The sequence below is a fragment of the Amblyraja radiata genome, chromosome 4, assembly GCF_010909765.2.
Source record: "Amblyraja radiata isolate CabotCenter1 chromosome 4, sAmbRad1.1.pri, whole genome shotgun sequence".
NCBI lineage: Eukaryota > Metazoa > Chordata > Chondrichthyes > Rajiformes > Rajidae > Amblyraja > Amblyraja radiata.
The window spans coordinates 77,848,445-77,870,457 of NC_045959.1; the positions used below are offsets into that span (position 1 = coordinate 77,848,445).

General features: G+C 44.6%; 1 protein-coding gene across 1 annotated transcript in view; it reads right to left on the reverse strand.

Annotated features, from left to right (window-relative positions):
• The window catches only part of asph (aspartate beta-hydroxylase), a 223,095-nt gene that overhangs the window by 125,549 nt on the left and 75,533 nt on the right, over positions 1-22,013 (reverse strand). Inside the window, exon 7 of the mRNA XM_033020394.1 lies at positions 19,707-20,075. Coding sequence (XP_032876285.1) covers positions 19,707-20,075 — 369 coding nt within the window. The remainder of the gene's footprint in view (positions 1-19,706; positions 20,076-22,013) is intronic.

The window sequence follows — 22,013 nt, forward strand, 5'->3', positions numbered from 1 at the left end:
GTAAAGAGTCGGGTAGCCATGCTGCATCTTTATAAAACTTCGGTTCAGCTGCATATGGAGTATTGCGTTCAGTTCTGGTCCCCCATTCCAGGAAGGATGTGGAGGCTTTGGATGGGGTGCAAAGGATGTTTACCCGAAGGCAGGGCTCTCACTTAACTTTTTTTCCCTGTTGCCAGCCGGGCAACTTAGGCAGCTTTTTAGGTTGCCAAATGACAGTTTAGGTGGTCAATTTAAGACGGCTTGCATGACGCGTGCGATAATGTGCTCGAACGAAGTGCGTAGTTACCAGTCGGAATTATGCTCAATGAAGCATTCACATATTATTTCTGCTTCAAATAAAGTCACAAACTAAACATATTCACCAATCAAGACATGATATATACCACAATGACATGCAGCAAAATTATAATGCAGTATCTCAACTCTTTTTACACATTGCAATTAATGCAATTTCTATTAGTTCTTTCCACTTCCCAACAAAAATGTGGTTGGATTATTCAGCGTATGATCAACCTGTGTCAATAAATCCTGGACCATGGTAACATATATGCTTAACCATGCACACTAGATTGATGCAAGCATGTTTTCTGTGAAGGGCCGAAAATTATCATGACATGGCCAGAGCATGGGTCGTTATTGCCATTCGTACAGAAACACCACTCTTCCCACATAATTTATCCACAACAAAATATACAGTTTGCAAGGACATTTCTAGAGGCATTTTATGATAATCATATCATATCATATATCATTCATCTATCAATCTATATATTAAAACTCCGTGTGTGTGTGTGTGTGTGTGTGTGTGTGTGTGTGTGTGTGTTTGTGGGTGTATGTCAGATTCCATTTTCAGATTAGATTTTCAGATTAGATTTTTGGCCTTTGATTCCTTGGTCCGCCAAAATCACACACAGAAACTCCGAGATGTTTTCCATTTCAGTAGAGATTTCACTTTTACATTCGCAAATCCACTCCTCATTAAATTTTGTCGTTTTAATGTACACATTTTTAAATTAAAATCCTTCCCCCCCCACCCCCACAAATTTCAAAATGTTAAAAAAAACAAACAGCTCCCAACCATAGAATGCTGGTGAACATTCCATCGTGTGATGTCACAATGCCCAATGCTCACAGATGTCCAATCGGAATGGATTCATTTATATATGCCTCTGCTCCAGCCTCCCCCCCCCCCCCCCGTCTGATGTTGCAGCACATTCCATTGTGTGATGTCACAATGCCATTCCTCACTGATGTCCAATCGGAATGGATCTCATTTACATATGCCTTTGCACCCCCCCCCCCCCCGCAGCCTGTGTCGAAGCGCGTGATCATGTGTGTGGGAATAGAGAAAGAGGATTGGGGGTGATAGGGAATAGATGGACTGCCCCTACCCCTCCCCATCCCACTCTCCCATCCCACTCTTTCCTCTCTCTCCCCCCACCCCTCCCTCCACACTCTTCCCCCTCCCTCCCCTACCACATCTCCCTCCTCCCCTCCCTCCACCCCTCCCCCACACCTCTCTCCCCCTCCCCATCCCTCTCTCCTCCCCCTCCCCTCTCCTCACCCCTCCTCCTCCCACCTCCATCCCTCTCACCCCCACCCCATTCCCTCTATCCCCACCCCTCTTCCCTCTCTCCCCCCGCCCCTTCCCCCTACCTCTGTCCCTCTTCCACCACTCCCCCTACCCCTCTCCCCCTCCCCCCCCCCACTCTCCCCCTTCCCCCACCCCTCTCTCTCCCCACCCCTCCCCCTCCCTCCCCTCTCTCCCCCACCCCCTTCCCCCTCTGTCCCTCTTCCACCACTGCTCCAACCCCTCTCCCCCTCCCTCCCCTCTTCCACTTCCACAGTTTTAATGTTTCATGTGTTCACAATTTAATTAATCCATTTTTATGGATTAAAACAAATAATAACATTGGGATTTAAAACACATTTGATTGCATTCCATAGAAACATAGAAAATAGGTGCAGGAGTATGCCATTCGGCCCTTCGAGCCTGCACCGTCATTCGATATGATCATGGCTGATCATCCAACTCAGTATCCCATCCCTGCCTTCTCTCCATACCCCCTGATCCCTTTAGCCACAAGGGCCACATCTAACTCCCTCTTAAATATAGCCAATGAACTGGTCTCAACTACCTTCTGTGGCAGAGAATTCCACAGATTCACCACTCTCTGTGTAAAAAATGATTTTCTCATCTTGGTCCTAAAAGACTTCCCTCTTATCCTTAAACTGTGACCCCTAGTTCTGGACTTCCCCAACATCTGGAATAATCTTCCTGCATCTAGCCTGTCCAACCCCTTAAGAATTTTGGAAGTTTCTATAAGATCCCCCCCTCAATCTTCTGAATTCTAGCGTGTACAAGCCGAGTCTATCCAGTCTTTCTTCATATGAAAGTCCTGCCATCCCAGGAATCAGTCTGGTGAACCTTATCTGTACTCCCTCTATGGCAAGAATGTCTTTCCTCAGATTGGGAGACCAAAACTGTACGCAATACTCCAGGTGTGGTCTCACCAAGACCCTGTACAACTGCAGTAGAATCTCCCTGCTCTTATACTCAAATCCTTTTGCTATGAATCCTAACATACCATTTGCTTTCTTCACTGCCTGCTGCACCTGCATTCCTACTTTCAATGACTGGTGTACCATGACACCCAGGTCTCGTTGCATCTCCCCTTTTCCTAATCGGCCACCATTCAGATAATAGTCTACTTTCCTGTTTTTGCCACCAAAGTGGATAACCTCACATTTATCCACATTATACTGCATCTGCCATGCATTTGCCCACTCACCCAACCTATCCAAGTCACCTTGCAGCCTCCTAGCATCCTCCTCACAGCTAACACTGCCCCCCAGCTTCGTGTCATCCGCAAACTTGGAGATGTTGCATTCAATTCCCTCATCCAGATCATTAATATATATTGAAAATAGCTGGGGTCCCATCACTGAGCCTTGCGGTACCCCACTAGTCACTGCCTGCCATTCTGAAAAGGACCCGTTTACTCCTACTCTTTGCTTCCTGTCTGCCAGCCAGTTCTCTATCCACATCAATACTGAACCCCCAATACCGTGTGCTTTAAGTTTGTATACTAATCTCTTATGTGGGACCTTGTCGAAAGCCTTCTGAAAGTCCAGATATAACACATCCACTGGTTCTCCCTTATCCACTCTACTAGTTACATCCTTGAAAATTTTTATAAGATTCGTCAGACATGATTTACCTTTCATAAATCCATGCTGACATTGTCCAATGAATTCACCACTTTCCAAATGTGCTGCTATCCCATCTTTAATAACTGACTCCAGAATTTTCCCCACCATCGATGTTAGACTAACTGGTCTGTAATTCACCATTTTTCTCTCCCTTTTTAAAAAGTGGGATTACATTAGTCCTCAGGAACTACTCCAGAATCTAAAGAGTGTTGAAAAATTATCACTAATGCATCCACTATTTCTGCGGCTACTTCCTTAAGTACTCTGGGATGCAACTTATCTGGCCCTGGGGATTTATCGGCCTTTAATCCATTCAATTTACCTAACACCACTGCCCGGCTAACCTGGATTTAACTCAGTTTCTCCATCTCATTTAACCCCCCGGTCCCTTGCTATTTCCGGCAGATTATTTATGTCTTCCTTAGTGAAGACAGAACCAAAGTAGTTATTCAATTGGTCTGCCATGTCCTTGTTCCCCATGATCAATTCGCCTGTTTCTGACTGCAAGGGACCTACATTTGTTTTAACTAATCTTTTCCTCTTCACATATCTATAAAAACATTTGCAGTCAGTTTTTACATTCCCTGCCAGTTTTCTTTCATAATCTATTTTCCCTTTCCTAATTAAGCCTTTTGTCCTCCTCTGCTGGACTCTGAATTTCTCCCAGTCCTCTGGTAGGCTGCTTGTTCTGGCTAATTTGTACGCTTCATCTTTTGTTTTGATACTATCCCTGATTTCCCTTGTTATCCACGGATGCACTACCTTCCCTGATTTATTCTTTTGTCAAACTGGGATGAACAATTGTTGTAATTCATCCATGCAGTTTTTAAATGCCTTCCATTGCATATCCACCGTCAACCCTTTAAGAATCATTTGCCAGTCTAAGTTGGCCAATTCACGTCTCATACCCTCAAAGTCACCTTTCTTTAAGTTCAGGACCCTTGTTTCTGAATTAACAATGTCACTCTCCATCCTAATGAAGAACTCAACCATATTATGGCAAGTCAAGTCAAGTTTATTCGTCACATACACATACGAGATGTGCAGTGAAATGAAAAGTGGCAAAGCTCGCGGACTTTGTGCAAAAAGACAAACAAACAAACAACCAAACAAACTATAAACACAATCATAAACACACACATATTCTTTTACATATTAAATATTGGAAGGAAAAACATTCAGTAAAGTTAGTCCCTGGTGAGATTTACAGTCTGAATGGCCTCTGGGAAGAAACTCCTTCTCAACCTCTCCGTTCTCACAGCATGGCAACGGAGGCGTTTGCCTGACCGTAGCAGCTGGAACAGTCCGTTGCATGGGTGGAAGGGGTCTCCCATGATTTTATTGGCTCTGGAGTTGCACCTCCTTATGTATAGTTCCTGCAGGGGAGCGAGTGAAGTTCCCATAGTGCGTTCGGCCGAACGCACTACTCTCTGCAGAGCCTTCTTGTCCTGGGCAGAGCAATTCCCAAACCAGATGGTAATATTTCCGGACAAGATGCTTTCCACAGCCGCTGCGTAGAAGCACTGGAGGATCCTCGGAGACACTCTGAATTTCCTCAATTGCCTGAGGTGGTAAAGGCGCTGCCTTGCCTTACTCACACGAGTGCTGCGGCGTGTGATGTCCATGTCATATCCTCAGAGATGTGGACTCCCAGATATTTAAAACAGCTCACCCTATCCACAGGATCCCCATTTATCCTCAAAGGTGAGTACGTCCTCGGATGATGTGCCCTCCTAAAGTCACTCTTGCCCAAGGGGCCACCCACAACAAGACCGCTAACTAACCCTTCCTCATTACTCAATACCCAGTCTAGAATAGCCTGCTCTCTCGTTGGTTCCTCTAAATGTTGGTTTAGAAAGCTATCCCGCATACATTCCAAGAAATCCTCTTCCTCAGCACCCCTGCCAATTTGATTCACCCAATCTATATGTAGATTGAAGTCACCCATTATAATTGTTTTACCTTTGTTGCACGCATTTCTAATTTCCTGTTTGATGCCATCCCCAACTCCACTACTACTGTTAGGTGGCCGGTACACAACTCCCACTAGCGTTTTCTGCCCCTTAGTGTTTCGCAGCTCTACCCATATCGATTCCACATCCTCCAAGCTAATGTCCTTCCTTTCTATTGCGTTAATCTCCTCTCTAACCAGCAACGCTAGCATTTTCGCTCTGAAGACGGGGGGAGGGGGGTGGGGTGAGAAGGCAAGGTGCGGGATGGATGGAGGCAGGGGAATTAGTGCGTGTTGGTTGGAATTGGTAAAATTGTGAGGGGAGAGCGCGGGGGATGTCAGTGGGGTTGAATGGTGTGGATCAGTATGGGATTGTCGGGGGGAATCAGTACAGGATGAATGGGGGGATTCACTACAGGATGAATGGGGGATCAGTACAGGATGAATGGGGGGGGGGGTCAGTACAGTGTGGATCGGAGGGTCTGTGCAGGACGAATGCGCGGATCGCTACAGGATGGATGGGGGATCATTACAAGATGAATGGGGGTATCGTTACAGGATGGATGGGGGACCAGTACAGGATGAATGGGGGGCGGGGGTCAGTGCAGTGTGGATCGGAGGGTCTGTGCAGGATGGATGGGGGGGTTCAGTTCAGGATGAATGAGGGGTTCAGTAAAAGATGAATGAGGGGATCAGTACAGGATGGATCGGGAGGATCGGTACAGGATGAATGAGGGGATCAGTACAGGATGAATGAGGGGATCAGTACAAGTTGAATGGGGGGAGGCAGTGCAGGATGGATGGGAAAGGGGGTGAGTACAGGATGAATTGGGGGACCAGTGTAGGATGGATGGGGGAAGGTGGGGTGGCAGGAGAATCAATGCGAGGTGGACAGGGAGATCAGTGCAGGATGAATAGATGGGGGGGGGGGGGGGGGGGGGTTGGGGTAGTTGGGGAGGGGAGCACAGGGGATGTCAGTGAGGACTGAATAGAGGCAGGAATGGGGATCAGTGGAGAGGAGGGATCCCAGGATAAGGAGGGGTGTACAAGAGAGAGAGAGAGAGAGAGAGAGAGAGAGAGAGAGAGAGAGGGGGGGGGAGGTGGGGAGGAAGGAAGGTCAGCGCTCCTCGGACAACATCGCCCTGCTACCTTGGCCGTCCCTGTCCACCGCCAAGTGCTGCCGCCAAAGGGGGAGGCAGTAGGGATCTCCTCGCCACTGCCTCCCCTCCTCCGCCAGCCAACAGAAGGTGCAGGGCCGAGCGGTGCAGCTGCTTCAGTCGGCGGAAGGAGGCCTCCCCCTCCGTCCCTCCACCCGGCCTCGGTGTGCGGGAGGGTTTGTTTTGATAGTGGTATCGCCGTTAGCGAATTGGTAAGCAGCGGCCGCTATCAGGGCGGGCGGGCGGGGAGCTGGAGGAGGTGGAGCCGCTATCGCTGCCGCTGTCGCGGCCACTGCTGTGCGGGGCCCGTTATTCGTTCCGACCCTTCGTCATCCCACACCCCCGTATCTTTGCTCCGCACTATGTCTTCGCCGCCGACACAAAACGTCACGTTCCTTTTCTCCAGAGATGCTGCCAGATCCACTGAGTTACTCCAGTTTTTCGTGTCTATCTTTGGTGTAAACCAGTATCTGCAGTGCCAAGCCGGCAAAATGGCTCGGCATTTAGGTTTGGGTGGTCATTGGCACCCGGGCAACCGCTAATTTCGAGCCCTGGAAGGGGTCACTTGGATTAGAGGGTATTAGCTAAGGTTGAACATACTTGAATTGTTTTCTGTGAAGCATTGGAGGTTGAGGGGACCTGACAGAAGTATATTCCCTGGAGCACAGGAGACTGGGGGGTGATCTTATAGAGGTGTATGAAATTTAAGGGGAATAGATAGGATGAATACAGCCTTTTACTCTGAGTAGGGGAATCAAAAACTAGAGGCCAAAGGTTTAAGGTGAGGGAGGAACCTGAAGGACAACTTTTTCACACCGAGAGTGGTGGGTACATGGAACTAGCTGTCAATGGAAATAGTTAAGGTAGGCACAATAATGCTTAAAAAACATTTGGATAGGGACATGGATTGCAAAGGTTTAGAGGAATATGGGCTATGAGCAGGCAACTGGGACTAGCTTAGATGGGCATCTTAGTCAGCATGGACGAGTTTGGCCAATGGGCTAGTTTCCGTACTTTATGACTTTATTATAACATACAGAAAATGTGTCTCCCAGGCGCCACTCCCGTCCAAGATTACTACCATCATAGAAACCAAATCTTCAATCAATTTTATTCACTCCATGTGATATAAAGAAAAAGCCGAGAGCACCAAATGCAGCCTAGGTTATAGGATCAGATGCTATCCAGACTATAATACTTTAGGCCAATGTCCAGCACAAGCTGCAGCATCAGCCAAGCTGTTTTAGTACAGTTACATCATTGGCATCGACCAGACAACATGGACGATTACCCAGGCATATTCTGTTTAACTCCAACCAGTTAATAACCACTCAATCACTCAGTCTACTCTCAGAAATCTGCAAAGTGATTGAAGGCATCATCAACAGTGCTATCAAGCTACACTTACTCACCAATAACCTGATCGCAGATATCCAGCTTTAGTTTCACTTAGAGCATTTGGCACCAGAGACCATCATTGCCTACTCCAAACATGGAGTCAAATATCGAAGGTGAGATGAGGTGAAGTGATGCTGAGCGCCCTCGATATTAAGATAGCTTTTGAGCATATCATCAAGAAGTCCCGATCAAAGGAGAACCAGAGGAAAGCACTCAAATGGAAAGCATAACACCTCTCTAGTTTTCAGAGGTCCATTATCGCAGCCAAAAGAACATTACTCCGGGTTGTGTCCTAGGCCCAACTGTTTAACAAATCACCTTCCTTTCATATGTTCTGAAGTTGGAATGTTTATAATGATTGTACAATGACCAATTACATTTGCAACTCCTCAGCAAATGTATCAGTGCATGGTGAACAATGCACTATGGTCTCATTCAGGCATGGGCAGATAAATGGCAAGTAACACCCTTAACGTAAGACCCAAAGGCAATTGTCATTGCTAACAAGAGAAAGTCTAATTACCTACCTTCAATGGTTTCACAATTACGGAGTCCACTGGGATCGCAAATGACCAGAAATTCATAGGTCCAATAACAAATACTTTTGCCAGGAGCTGGTTTCTCTTAGGTAACTGTCTTGCCTGCTCATGTACCAAAACCCTTTCCCCATTTAAACAGCACATCGGAAGATTGGAGCCACAAGAGGCTGCAGATGCTGAAGTCTACAGTAAAAATCAGAGGAACTCAGCAGATCAGATGACATTTTGGGTCCATCAGTCTGAAGAAGCATCATGAGAGTGATGGAATACTCTTCAATTGCAATAATCAAGAAGCTCAACAGTATCCAGGACATGTGTGTCTGTTTGAATGGTACCTAACCCAATACCCTTAACATTCAGTTTCACCTTGATATATTGTTGCCACCTTGATATAATGGCTGTAGTTTGTACCATCTACAAAGTGCAATGTGGTTATACATTCGGGATAATGCACCTGTACTTCCCAATTATCCCATCACAAAAGGATAAAGGCTTTAAGTGTATGGGAATACCATCATCTGCATGTTGCCTTCTAATCATGCACAATGGGTGACTAGAAAATATATTGCCTTTCCTTCGTCATTATTGGATTTAAATCCTAAATGCCTCATCATTGGCAGCACAGCACATCAGTAGGACTACAGTAGTTGAAGGCAGCAGTTAATTAGAACCTTACCAAGAGGAATTAGAGATGAGAAATCTGCCATCAACACCCAAATTCCACCTCTAGCAATAAAAATTTGTTTGACATCTCCCCAATTTCCTGCTTCTGCTCACCAGCCCTAACTATAGTTGTGTGGTATAGAGTTGCTGTTGCACTATTTTATTGAGGGCCAACATTTATAATTCCCCAAATGTATAGGAAAAAACCGACGAGACAAACAGCTGGAGTAACTCAGCGGGACAGGCAGCATCTCTGCAGAGAAGGAATGGGTGACGTTTCGGGTCGAGACCCTTCTTCAGTTTGAAGAAGAGATAGAACTCTAGACCGTAAATGTCACCCATTCCTTCTCTCCAGATAGAACTCTAGAGATAGAACTCTAGACCGTAAATGTCACCCATTCCTTCTCTCGCCTGTCCCAATGAGTTACTCCAGCATTTTGTGTCCATCTGCAATTCCCCCAAACATCTTGCAGCGAACACAAGGTGTTCTCAGAGGTCCGGTCTACCTATAACACTTCTTATCCAAAATGCTGTAACTTAAATTTGAGACCAGGGATATGCAAATAATGGAAAACCAGCAAAACAAAACCACAGGTATAGGAAGTATACGTAGTATACTAGATCAACAAAATAATTTGATGAGCTGTACCCATGCACACTTATATCTTTGTGATTTTGCTGATGATCAAGTCAGATGATATACTGTTGATGAGGACCAGGAACATACTTTAAAGGAATGGGAGAGTAAGAGATTCAGAGCTGTACAGCATGGAAACAGATTCTTCGGCTCACCTTGTCCATACCATCCAGGATGGCATATCGGGCTAGTCCCATTTACCTGTATTTGGTTCCTTTTCCCTCCAAATCCTTCCTATGCATATATATGTTCAATGTCTTTTGAAAGTCGTAAAAGTATACACATTTATAGATTCCTCTGGCAGCTCATTCCATATAGACTTCCCTCTGTGTGGAAAGGTTGTTGAAAATCCCTCTAAAATCTCTCTCACCTCACTGTTAACATATGCTCTCCAGTTTTAGAATCCTCTTCCCTGGGAAAAAGGCTGGATTTACCTCAGAAAGGCCATCCTTTTACCTCCTACACTACACGCCTATTCAGCCTCTCCCTATAACTAAACCCCGCAAGCCCAGGTAACATCCTGGTGAATCGCTCAGTATATCAGTGTCACTCATGTTATGAGTCATAATTTGTTGCTACACCCACTAGTTTAACAGGAAGCTTCCCTGCCTTGTTCACATACTTATTGAGTAACGTGCTAATATGAAGTCACCTATGCTGTAATGTTAATAAAGTCTTTGGATCTTAAACACGGTGTGAGACTTTGGTTATTCCAACAGCAGAATCACAACATGGTGTCAGAAGTGGGATGATAATCACGAAGAACACGATGCTAATCTGACAAAGGTCCTGGATCGGGCCGAGGCTATCAACCTCAAGCTGAACCCTCAAAAATGAAAATTCAGGGTAAATGAGGTGAAATACTTAGGTCATGTGTTTACTAAAGACGGCCTAAAAACTGATCCGGCGAAAACCAGTGCTCTCAACCAGCTCCCACGGATTTGCAGGCTGCTGGCGAATGTTTTGACGTGAATGTACATTCCTTGTCTGATTTAATGCATAAACAACTGGACCCCAAGGTTGTTTTGCTCATTAATGGCAAGATTCTTTATCTGAAAGTTGATTCGGGGGCCAGGTGCAATGTCATGTGCTTTGCTGTGTTTAGAAAGTTACAAAAAACAGAGATTGTTATTCCAACGGCTGCCTCCCTTGTCCCATTTGCAGGAGGACTAGTGCACCCTATCGGTCGTTGAGTTACGCTGCTGTCTTAACTCACGTGTCTACAACCTGAGTTTCTATGTGGTTCGTGAAAATGTGCCGTCTCTACTGGGTGTCAATGCATGTCAAGACATGGGTGTTTTCTCTTTCTGTTTGTCACCTGACTACAGCCTGTGACTTTAGACAACAAATCTTGACACAATACAAGATATTATTTGACGATAAGCTGGGCAGGTTGCCTGTCAGGTACACGATCACCATTGACCCCGAGGCAATTCTAGTTGTTCGTCCAGATAAGATTCCCTATCCCGGTATTTGATGAGGATCTTGCAGAACGGTGGCGCGTATTTGACGAGGATTTCTCAATTTACATTGAAGCAGCTCACCCTACTGCTGCTCCCGGTGTTCGAGCATCAATTCTGCTTAATCTGGCAGGCACACAAGCTGCTCGTCGTGCCAGAAAATTTCGCTATGAAGTGGCTAGATTTGACCCGGCTGGTGTCCAGATTGCTCAGAGACCCTGACTGCTTACTACGCAAATTCCGACAGTTATGTGAGTTTCAAAACAACTTAGCCATGGAGCGGCATTTGTTCTTTTCCCGAAGCCAGAGACAGGTAGAACCTGTGGAGATGTATGTCAGTGCACTGAAGCACATTGCCAATCGATGCGATTTCAGGGATATATGTGACAGCCTTGTCCGTGACCGTCTGGTTTATGGCATCCGTAATGATAAATTACGTGATGAGTTACTGTGGGATGTTGACCTTACTCTAGAGCAGTGGTTCTCAACCTTTTTTGCCCCATGCACCCCTTTCACCATATGTCAGAATGTCATTCCCCCCCATCCTTTCCAAGATTGTCAGCCTCAAAGGCAATAAAAAGATCAACACTCTAACAGTTTGAGTTTGCTAATCTGTGGTCCCAATTCCCCCCCCGAAAACCTGAAATCCCCCCCTGGGGGGAATTCCCCCCTGGTTGAGAACCCCTGCTCTAGAGACTGCTGAAAACCCCTGTCGCATTGCTGAAATGGTTGACGCTCACACAAAGGTCTTGGGACACTCTGCTGGTCACGAAGTACCCGGGCTATGTTTGACTTTCCTCCAGTTTATTATCAATGCCTTACTTAGTTAATTGTTTTGTATTGATGTTTAATTCTTTAAGTGGAAGTATGTAGATCAGTGTCACTCATGTTATGAGTCATAGCTTGTAGTTACGCCCACTAGTTTAACAGAAAGCTTCACTGCCTTGTTCTCACACTAATGCCCCATATCCCACTTAGGAAACCTGAACGGAAACCTCTGGAGACTTTGCGCCCCACCCAAGGTTTCCGTCCGGTTCCCGGATGTTCCCGGAGGTTTTTGTCCGTCTCCCTACCCGCTTCCACTACCTGCAACCTCTGGCAACCACCTGCAACCTCCGGGAACCGCACGGAAACCTTGGGTGGGGCGCAAAGTCTCCAGAGGTTTCCGTTCAGGTTTCCTAAGTGGGACAGGGGCATTATAGAGTAACGTGCTAGTATGGAGTCACCTATGTTGTAATATTAATAAAGTCTTTGGACCTTAAACATGGTGTGAGACTTTGGTTATTCCAACAGCAGAATCGCGACACCTTGGGTGAGTGGGCAGATGCATGGCAGTTGCAGTATAATGTGGATAAATGTAAGGTTATCCACTTTGGTGGCAAGAACAGGAAGGTAATTTTCCAAATGGTATCAGATTAGGAAAAGGGGAGGTGCAACAAGACCTGAGTGTGCTTGTCACTAGAAATAAGCATGTGGGTACAGCAGGCAGTGAAGAAAGCTAATGGCATGTTGGCCTTCATTGCGAGAGGATTTGAGTTTAGGAGACCGCACCTGGAGTATTATGTGCAATTTTTGTCTCCTAATTTGAGGAAGGACATTATTGCTATTGAGGGAGTGCAGCATAGGTTAACCAGGTTAATTCCTGGGATGGCAGGACTGACATTAGATGAAAGAATGGGTGGACTGGGCTTGTATTCACTGGAATTTAGATGGACGAGAGGTGATCTTATAGAAACACACAAAATTGTTAAAGAATTGGACAGGCTAGATGCAGGAAAAATGTTCCCGATGTTGGGGGAGCCCAGAACCAGGGGTCACCAGGCCATATAGGACTGAGATGAGGGAAATCATCTTCACCCATAGAGATGTGAATCTGTGAAATTCACTTGCCACAGAAGGCAGTGGAGGCCAATTCACTGGATGTTTTCAAGAGAGAGTTAGATTTAGCTCTCAGTGCTAAAGGAATGAAGGAATATGGGGAAAAAGCAGGAACGGGATACTGATTTTGGATGATCAGCCATGATCATGTTGAATGGAGGTGCTGGTTCGAAGGGCCGAATGGCCTACTCCTGCACCTATTTTTCTATGTTTCAAATCAGTCCATGCCTAATCACTTCTCTCCACTTCTCTCAGAGAAAGATTCCTTGTGGATCCTATCCCCAAATAATGCCCTCCATGGTCAGTCCCTGTATGGAATGGCAGAGGGTAGTCCTTATATGGAATGATCTGCCAGAGGAATCTATAAAAGCGTATACATTATGCCAGTTACTTCCCATCACTGGCCTGTATTACCCTGGCTTGTTCTTGCTGCCATTCTTGAATAGCCGCACAACATTAGCAGGGCTCGAAATTAGTGGTTGCCCGGGTGCCAATGACAATCTACAGTGCCTCCGGGCAACCTAAAAGCCATGCCATTTTGCCCCGCTTGGCAAGCACCCGGGACAACTATCATTTAATTCTGAGTGGGGCCCCTCTCTATCTCTCTCTCTGTCACTCTCCGTCTCCGCCGCCATCCGTGTCCGGCTCTCGGGTCTCGGCTCGGCATGGCAGACCGCCTTACACATGCGCACTGCCATGCTCTGCACATCCTCCCCCTGCACATACGCACAACCACGGCCAGCACAACCATCGGCCTGCACATGCGCACTGCCACGGCAACTGCCGTTGGCGTCAGCCACTTTCTTCCTCCCTTTGCATTGTGGGGGATCTGGACGCCATTGCTGTCCAGTTGCTGCCTCACCACGACCGCTGAAAACCAACACAGAATCATTGCCCGGAGCTGGAGTAACTCTTGCTTCTTGGATTCCTGGACCTCCAAAAATATTCCAAATGGAATTTAAACTGGTGGACCTACCACCACCAAACTCTGAAAAATAACGGCCTATTGCATTTTATCTGTTTATTTATTGTGTATATATATGGTGTATGGTATATAGGCACACTGAACTTTTATCTCCTGTTCTGTATTATGTTTACATATTCTGTTGTGCGGCAGCAAGCAAGAATTTCATTGTCCTATCTGGGACACATTACAATAAAACTCTCTTGACTCTTGACTTGGACTTAAACAAAAAAGGGTTCTTGGGAAAAAAGAGCCACCTTAAATTTAGTTGCGTCTGGTTGGGTACCTGTGGTAGAGTGAAGACTATTCCATGCTTTAATTGTGCGGGGGAACTCCGTGGAGCAGGCAGCATCTCTGGATAGAAGAAATTGGGTGACGTTTCGGGTAGAGACCCTTCTTTAGATTTCTTCTGGTTTTAGTGTTTTTAGTTTAATTTAAAGATACAGCATGGAAACAGGCCCTTCGGCCCACCGAGTCCACGCCAACCACCGATCACCCGTACACTAGTTCTATCCCACACATTAGCGACGTACGTCAAGAGTCAAGAGTGTGTTATTCTCTCACGACCCAGATAGAACAATGAAATCCTTACTTGCAGCAGCACAACAGAATATGTAAACATAGTACTCTGTAAACAATGCTATAAACGAGAAACCAAAACTCCATACAGACAGCACCCATATTCAGGATCAATTCCGGGTCTCTGGCAGTTTATGGCCAATGTACTGTCCCATAGTCTTGAACTGAATTAAAACATACAGCAGCTGTAAAGGGGGACATAGCGTCACTTAAGAGATTTAAGACTGAAAATGAATAGTTTCCTTTTTTTTTTAGTAACCAAAGTTATCAACGTATAATTTTTTGTGTGTTGGAAAATAAAATATAGTGGCACAGCTGGTGGACTTGCTGCCTCACACGCCAGAGATCTGAGTTTGATCTTGTTCTCGGGCACTGTGTTGCACATTCTCCCTGCAAGCATGTGGGTTTCCTCCCACATCCCAAAGACGCATTGGCTTTGTAGGCTAACTTGTCTCTGTAAAATTGCCCCTAATGTGTAGGGAGTGGGTGAGGAAAGTGGGCTAACAGAACTTGTGTGAATGGGTAGACAAAAATGCTGGCGAAACTGAGCAGGTGAGGCAGCATTCATGGAGCGAAGGAAATAGGCGACCTTTCGGGTCGAGACTGTTCTTCAGACTGATGTGAGGGTGCGGGGGGGGGGGGGGGGGAGAAAAAAGGAAGAGGCAGAGACAGTGGGCTGAGGGAGACCTGGGAAGCAGAGGAGAAAGCAGGGACTACCTGAAATTGAAGGTCAATGTTCATACAGCCGGGGTGCAAACTGCCCAAGCGAAATATGAGGTGCTGCTCCTCCAATTTACAGTGGGCCTCACTCTGGCCATGGAGGAGGCCCAGGACAGAAAGGTTGGATTCGGAATGGGAGGGGGAGTTGAAGTGCTGAGCAGGTTAGTTATTGCGAACCAAGCGGAGGTGTTGGGCGAAGCGATCGCCAAGCCTACACTTTGTCTCACCGATGTAGGGCAGCTGACACCTAGAGCAGCGGATGCAATAGATGAAGTTGGAGGAGGTGCAGGTGAACCTCTGCCGCACCTGGAAAGACTGCTTGGGTCCTTGAATGGAGTCAAGGGGGGAGGTAAAGCGACAAGTGTAGCATTTCCTGCGGTTGCAAGGGAAAGTGCCAGGAGAGGGGGTGGTTTGTGTGGGAAGGGACGAATTGACCAGGGAGTTACGGAAGGAGCAGTCTCTGCGGAAAGCCGACAGGGAAGGAGATGGGAAGATGTGGCCACTGGTGGGATCCCGTTGGTAGACAAAGCTGGAGAAAATCAGCGGGTGAGGCAGCATTTATGGAGCGAAGGAATAGGTGACGTTTCAGGTCGAGACCCTTCTTCAGACTGATGTTGGGAGGGGTGGGAAAAAGAAAGGAAGAGGCGGAGACAGTAGGCTGTGGGAGAGCTGGGGATGGGAGGGGAAGGAGGGAGAAAGCAAGGACTACCTGAAACTGGAGAAGCCAATGTTCATACAGCTGGGGTGTAAACTACCCAAGCAAAATATGAGGTGCTGTTCCTCCAATTTGCAGTGGGCCTCACTCTGGCTATGAAGGAGGCCCAGGACAGAAAGGTCGAATTCGGAATGAGAGGGGGAGTTGAAGTGCTGATCCACCGGGAGATCAGGTTGGTTATTGCGAACTGAGTGGAGGTTTGTGCGAAGCGATCGCCAAGCCTGCACTTGATCTCACCGAGGTTGATCATACGCTGAATAATCCAACCAGATTTTTGTTTGGAATTGGAAAGAGATCATAGAAATTGCATTAATTGCAACGTGTAAAAAGAGTTGAGATACTGTATTATAATTTTGCTGCATGTCATTGTGGTATATATCATGTCTTGATCGGTGAATATGTTTAGTTTGCGAGTTTATTTGAAGCAGAAATAATATGTGAATGCTTCATTGACCATAATTCCGACTGGTAACTACGCACTTCGTCCGAGCACATTACCGCACGCGTCATGCAAGCCGTCTTAAATGACCACCTAAACTGTCATTTGGCAACCTAAAAAGCTGCCGAGGTTGCCGGCTGGCAACAGGGAAAAAAAGTTAAGTGAGAGCCCTGATTAGTCACACTTCAGTTTTCTGGAACTTCACCTGTGGTCAACACCAATGGAAATTTCTACAAAGGCCTTTGGAATTTCCTCCCTAAGTTCTCACAGGATGCAAGATTTTACTTGGTCAGGCTCTGGAGATTTATCCCCCTTAATGCGCTGTTAAACAGCCTCTTTGGTAATTCATATCTGATCTAAGATATCACAACTTCCAAGCTTCAATTCCTTAGTAGATTTGTCATCTGCTTTTTCTCAGTAAAAGCAGATGAGAAGTATTAATTTAGTATCTCTTATTTTTCTCCTGTGGCTCCACACAAAGAAAACCATGATGAACTTTAAAGGAACTCATTTTTTCCCTCACCACCTTTTTACTCTAATATATCTGTTGAATCCCTTGAGATTTTCCTTTATCCTGCTTTTCAACTCCATTTTGTCTTCTTTTTGTCCTCCTACACTTCATACACTCGAGGAGGGATTTGCTTGATTCTGACTGCCTCAGGATCATGCCTTCTGTTTTCTGACAACATCTCTTGTCAACCAGGTTTTGCTAAACTTGTCAGCCTTATTTTTCACCCTATCAGGATGATGCTGCCCCTGTACTCTTAATATCTCACCTTATGCCTCACACAGGTGAGCCAGCCCTTTACGTGCAAACTGACAGTCCCAAACGACTTTGAACATTCTAGGCTAATGCCTTAACTTGTGGGCCAATCCTATATTTCTCCATATCTATAAAATGTATAGAATAATAACCATTGATTTCAAAATGTTTTCCCCCACTGACAGTCACCTGCCCTAACCATCCCCAAAGAGGAGGTAGGCACAAAATGCTGGAAAAACTCAGCGGGACAGGCAGCATCTCTGGAGAGTAAAACCCCAAGAGGAGGTCCAGTATTGTGCCCTCTCTAATAAGTCAGTCTGTCTGTCTATCTATCCTATTACTAAAACTCTCATCTTGACCACTTCCGGCCTGCGTGCATTAAAATTTGCGCAAAAACGCTCCCCTATATCGCTAGGATTACTCGCCACCTTACTCACCGTTCTCCTCCGCTCCAAGCCACCAAATTGTGTTCCGATCAGTGGAAGATTATAAAAGTTATGACGGTTTAAAAAAGCGTGAGATCAGCAGATTGGTTTTCTTGTCTGTCAGTCACCAGGAACGTAACGCCCCTTCCGGCACCAGCTGGAGAATAAATCCTCGGAGGTGGGGCTGTCCACAAGCCGTGCTCCCGCTGTGAGTCTCCATCGCAACCCCAACCCCTTCCCCTCTGGTCCCCTCGCTGGCTTCTGCCCCCCTCCCCCCGTACTCTCCCCAAGGCTCTTCCCCCGTCTTTTCTCCGAGCTCTCTCCTCCCCCCCTGCCCACACACCCCTCCCATCTAAACACCCCTCACAACCCTCCCCCTGCCCACACACACCCCGAGCTCTCTCCCCCCCTGCGTCTTTACTGCAGCTGCGGGAGGCTCTGGATGAGCCGGCCCGGCCCGACCCGACCCGACCCAGCCAGCGCCGAGTCAGAGATGGCGCCGATTTCGCCACACGGAAAGCAGAGATTCCCGGCGGAAGAGAACGACCGGCGAAGCAACCAGAGCCCGTTGTGAGTCCCCATCGTACCCCCAACCACTTTGGTCCCCCTCGCTGCCTCCTGCCCCCCTCCCCCGTGATACCGCATCTCCCCCATGGCTCTTCTCCCGTCTTTTCCCCGAGCTCTCTCCCCCCCCCCGCCACACTCCCACCCCTCCCCCCGCCCGTGACTGTGTGAGCTACTGGAAGAGGTTGTGCAAGCTAGGAGGCTATGGGGTGATCTTATAAAGGTGTATACAATCATGAGGGGAACAGATAGAGTGAGCGCACAGAATCTTTTTCCCCCAGAGGAGATGAATAAAGAACTAAATTGATAGGGGAAAGATTTAATAGGAACACAGAGGATGGTGGGTATAGGCAATGGGCTGCCAGAGGTAGTAGTTGAGGCAAGTATAATAACAACGTTTAAAGGACATTTGGACAGATTCAGATCAGTTTTGTTGCATGGTTAGATGAAAAACATTGGTTAGGGTTGATACCCACAAATGTTACCCAACATGCCAAGTCTTTCCAGTGCTTTCCTATTTAAATTGCATACTTGCTGGATCTGCAATCATTTCTGCACATAGTCTGGCATTCACTGGGGCTGAGGCTTCTTACCATCATTATCTCTTCACTGAGAGTAATATATATTAAATTGATGTACATGATTACACAGCTTGCAACTTTATTCAGATGTTCGGCAGCACCAATTGGCACCCCAAAATTATTTTTTTTTAAAATCCAAACAACAGGTGGCTGAATTTATTTCTGGGAGGAGAGGTGGAAGAGAAAGAAACACAGTCATTGTGGTTTTCAGCCGTCCAATTTAATAAAATTGACATTAATTCCAATAAGGGAGGTGAAATCTAAGATGCAGTGGTACCACTGGCACAGAAAGCATTACAATGTTCATCAAAGCTAAAATAAGAGACAACAGAGGAGGAAAGAATGAGAACCAGAGCAAATCGTAAGATTTAAATGTATTCAATTATTTTCTGGAAATCCCCGATTCCCTTTAGTTTGTACAGAAAAATAGTGAATTTCAACAATACAACTAATTAATACCAGGACAAGAATGAAGAACACTTTTGAATCAATCCAAAACAGCTTGTAATCCTCTCCTCTGGCTACCATGAAATTAAAAAGAAAAATGCAAAGCCAAAAATCCAGATTACAGTACAAGCTGCTTAAGTGCAATGCAAATAAACAGGGTGTTTCTAAAAAGTTAAAAGGTAGATCACAGATGTCAAGATATAATTTGCTTTATAAATAATGTTTGAATGGGATCTGTACAAATTCAGAGAAAATCATTCAAGGAACATATTTAAAAACTACTATACACAACATTAAAAAGCAGCAATATACAATATAACTTTACTAACACACTAAGGAAATGGTGCATTTACTAAATACCTACAGTAGTTCACTTTCACCATGTTACGAGTAATACAATACTACCACAATGTTGCTATCAGGATGATAGTATACTTGGGAAAATGTTTTATCACTTTTGCTCAAGTCTATGAAAGAAAAGCGCTATTATTTGCAATTGAGACAGTTAAACCAACAAAGGTACGGCGTATATTATTAGGGAGAGAGCTACTGGACTGCTGTCACAGTACCGGTCCACAAAGCTTGATTAATCAGTTTTTCGTGATCATATTTTATTTATTTATTTTTTCTTTATTGATAGACTTAACCTTGACCACCTTGGGTTCCTCTTTAGCTTTCACTTGCACATTTTTTTCAACTTTAAATTTTTGAAAGAACTTTTTAAATTTCTCTTGCAAGGACTCTGATTTTTCCTTTGCTTTCACTTTCTCAACCTTGGCCGTTGTCTTCTCATTCTCATGCCCCCTTTTCCTCATTTCAGAACTCCGCTCAGGCTTTTCCTTTTTCACCGTTTTCAACTCTACCTTTTCTTTCTTTGATTTCTTGGACTTTTCCTCAGCAATTCTTGAAGGTTTGGGTCGCTTAGCTTTCTTTGTTTCGGGTTTCTCTTTTGCCTTTTTTAGCTCTCGCAACACTTCCTTCACTTATTTCAAGAAAAATCAAATTATGAACGAAAAAGGAAAATTTAATTGAAGGAACATTTTGACTCCGACAAAAGCAGCTTAGATTCACAGATACACGATGGATGTAAATGTGCGTGCGTATGCAACATTTATAAATTTGAAGTGGGTGTCATGAGGTTATGAGAACCTAAGCTCTAAATATGTCGAAATAATTTTTTGGGATACAACACATTGCAAATACAAAGGGGAAGGGAGGAAATTTAACTTAAAATATATATTTTTTAAATTAGTGTGTAGATTGTCAAATTCAGATAATGTTAAAATGAAAGCAGCAAGACAACCTTTATTTTAGTTTGGAACAGATGTGATAAAGAATTAGAATTCCCGCAAACTTTACTGTGCACAATCAGCATTCACACAATCATGCTAGGCATATTAACATCAAAAAATATAATCATGGATTATGGTTTTATTTCATTGAGCTGTGTCTTGATGAAATACTTCGTAAAGAAGTATGGAATAGAAATTCAAAACTGCCTCTCTAAGTTTTGCCAGCAGAAATAAATCTAATGATCTTTAAAAGAAAATACACTGTAACCAAATAATTTATTTTCGATCTCATCCACAGGTTTAAACAGTGGTAAACACTGAGTTCCCAATACTAGTTGCTATCAGCATGATGCATCATCATGTCCACAGCAACACACTGCATTTGCACTGAGCAAACTTCCACAGTGAGGTGGAAGGAACATTGGATACAATTACGGATGAGATATTAAAACAATTTGATAGAATACATGGAATTTGTGTTATTCTTGGAAAAGTTCTCAAGACTACTACAAAATTCATTTTGCAGAAAACAAAATAAAATCTAGTTGGAGATAAAACAAAGCACTACGTTTTTTCAGGATAGTGTTCACTTCCCAGTAATGGCACAAAGCCTCTTTAAAAACATCAGTGCCTAAAAATAAAGTGGTCAAATATTCATGACTGATACGAGAAACAATTTGTTCAACTGGATGTTCGGTTGCTATGAATATTCAAGAATGTTTGAAAGATTTTTCTCACATTTAGGGAATCAAGGGATTTAAAAAAAAAGTCACAATAGGGCTGATACATTTGTCCTTTTGTTTCTTAGTCTTTTTTGTAATCTCGACTGTGGATCATGTCTATTCCATTAGAGTTAGTATTTAATTTCCTCTTTCCTTGCATAACTATGCCATGACTTTTGTATTTTCAAATTCTTGCTATGCTTGTGCAACATGCTCCATTCGTAAAATTGTTTTTAATAAACGTAAGGTTTCCAAGCAAGTACACTTTAAGTATATTTAAACTTCAAGACTACATCATACTGCCAAAACGGGGACACAGTTATATTAAATATTCCTCTGGTTCATATCTCAAATACTTGTCGAAATGTCTTTGATAGAATTCAGTAATATTCTTATATATGATGTTAAACTGACATGTTTGTGATTTCTGTTCTCAACTTTTCTTAAATAATGGAGACCTGTGATGTTCTGATTTATTTTTAATATCCTGGAGTAGATAGAATCCTTCAAGTCCTAAAGGCGCTTGACTTTCTTAACTTCTAACATTTTTAAACAATAATGTTGATATTATGTCCTGATTTAAATAGTTGCATAACTTTTTACCCATTTTGCACAATGCCAAAGGAAATGTTATTGTTAAACTAAATTTTCTCTTTACTACAAAGAGTAAATCAGTATTTGGAATGTTGCCCTGTCAAATCAAGCAGCATCCATATTGCTAAGTAATGCAGACATGCTCCAAATACATTCCTCTTTTTGCAATCAACAATTACATGGCAAATTCTAATTTGTGATCTCACAGAAAGTAGGTGCACAACTTGAAATGCAAACACTGCAATTAGTACAAAACACCGCATTCAGTATTTTAATAAAAAATTGGGTTAATTTAAGTAAAAGGGCAAAATT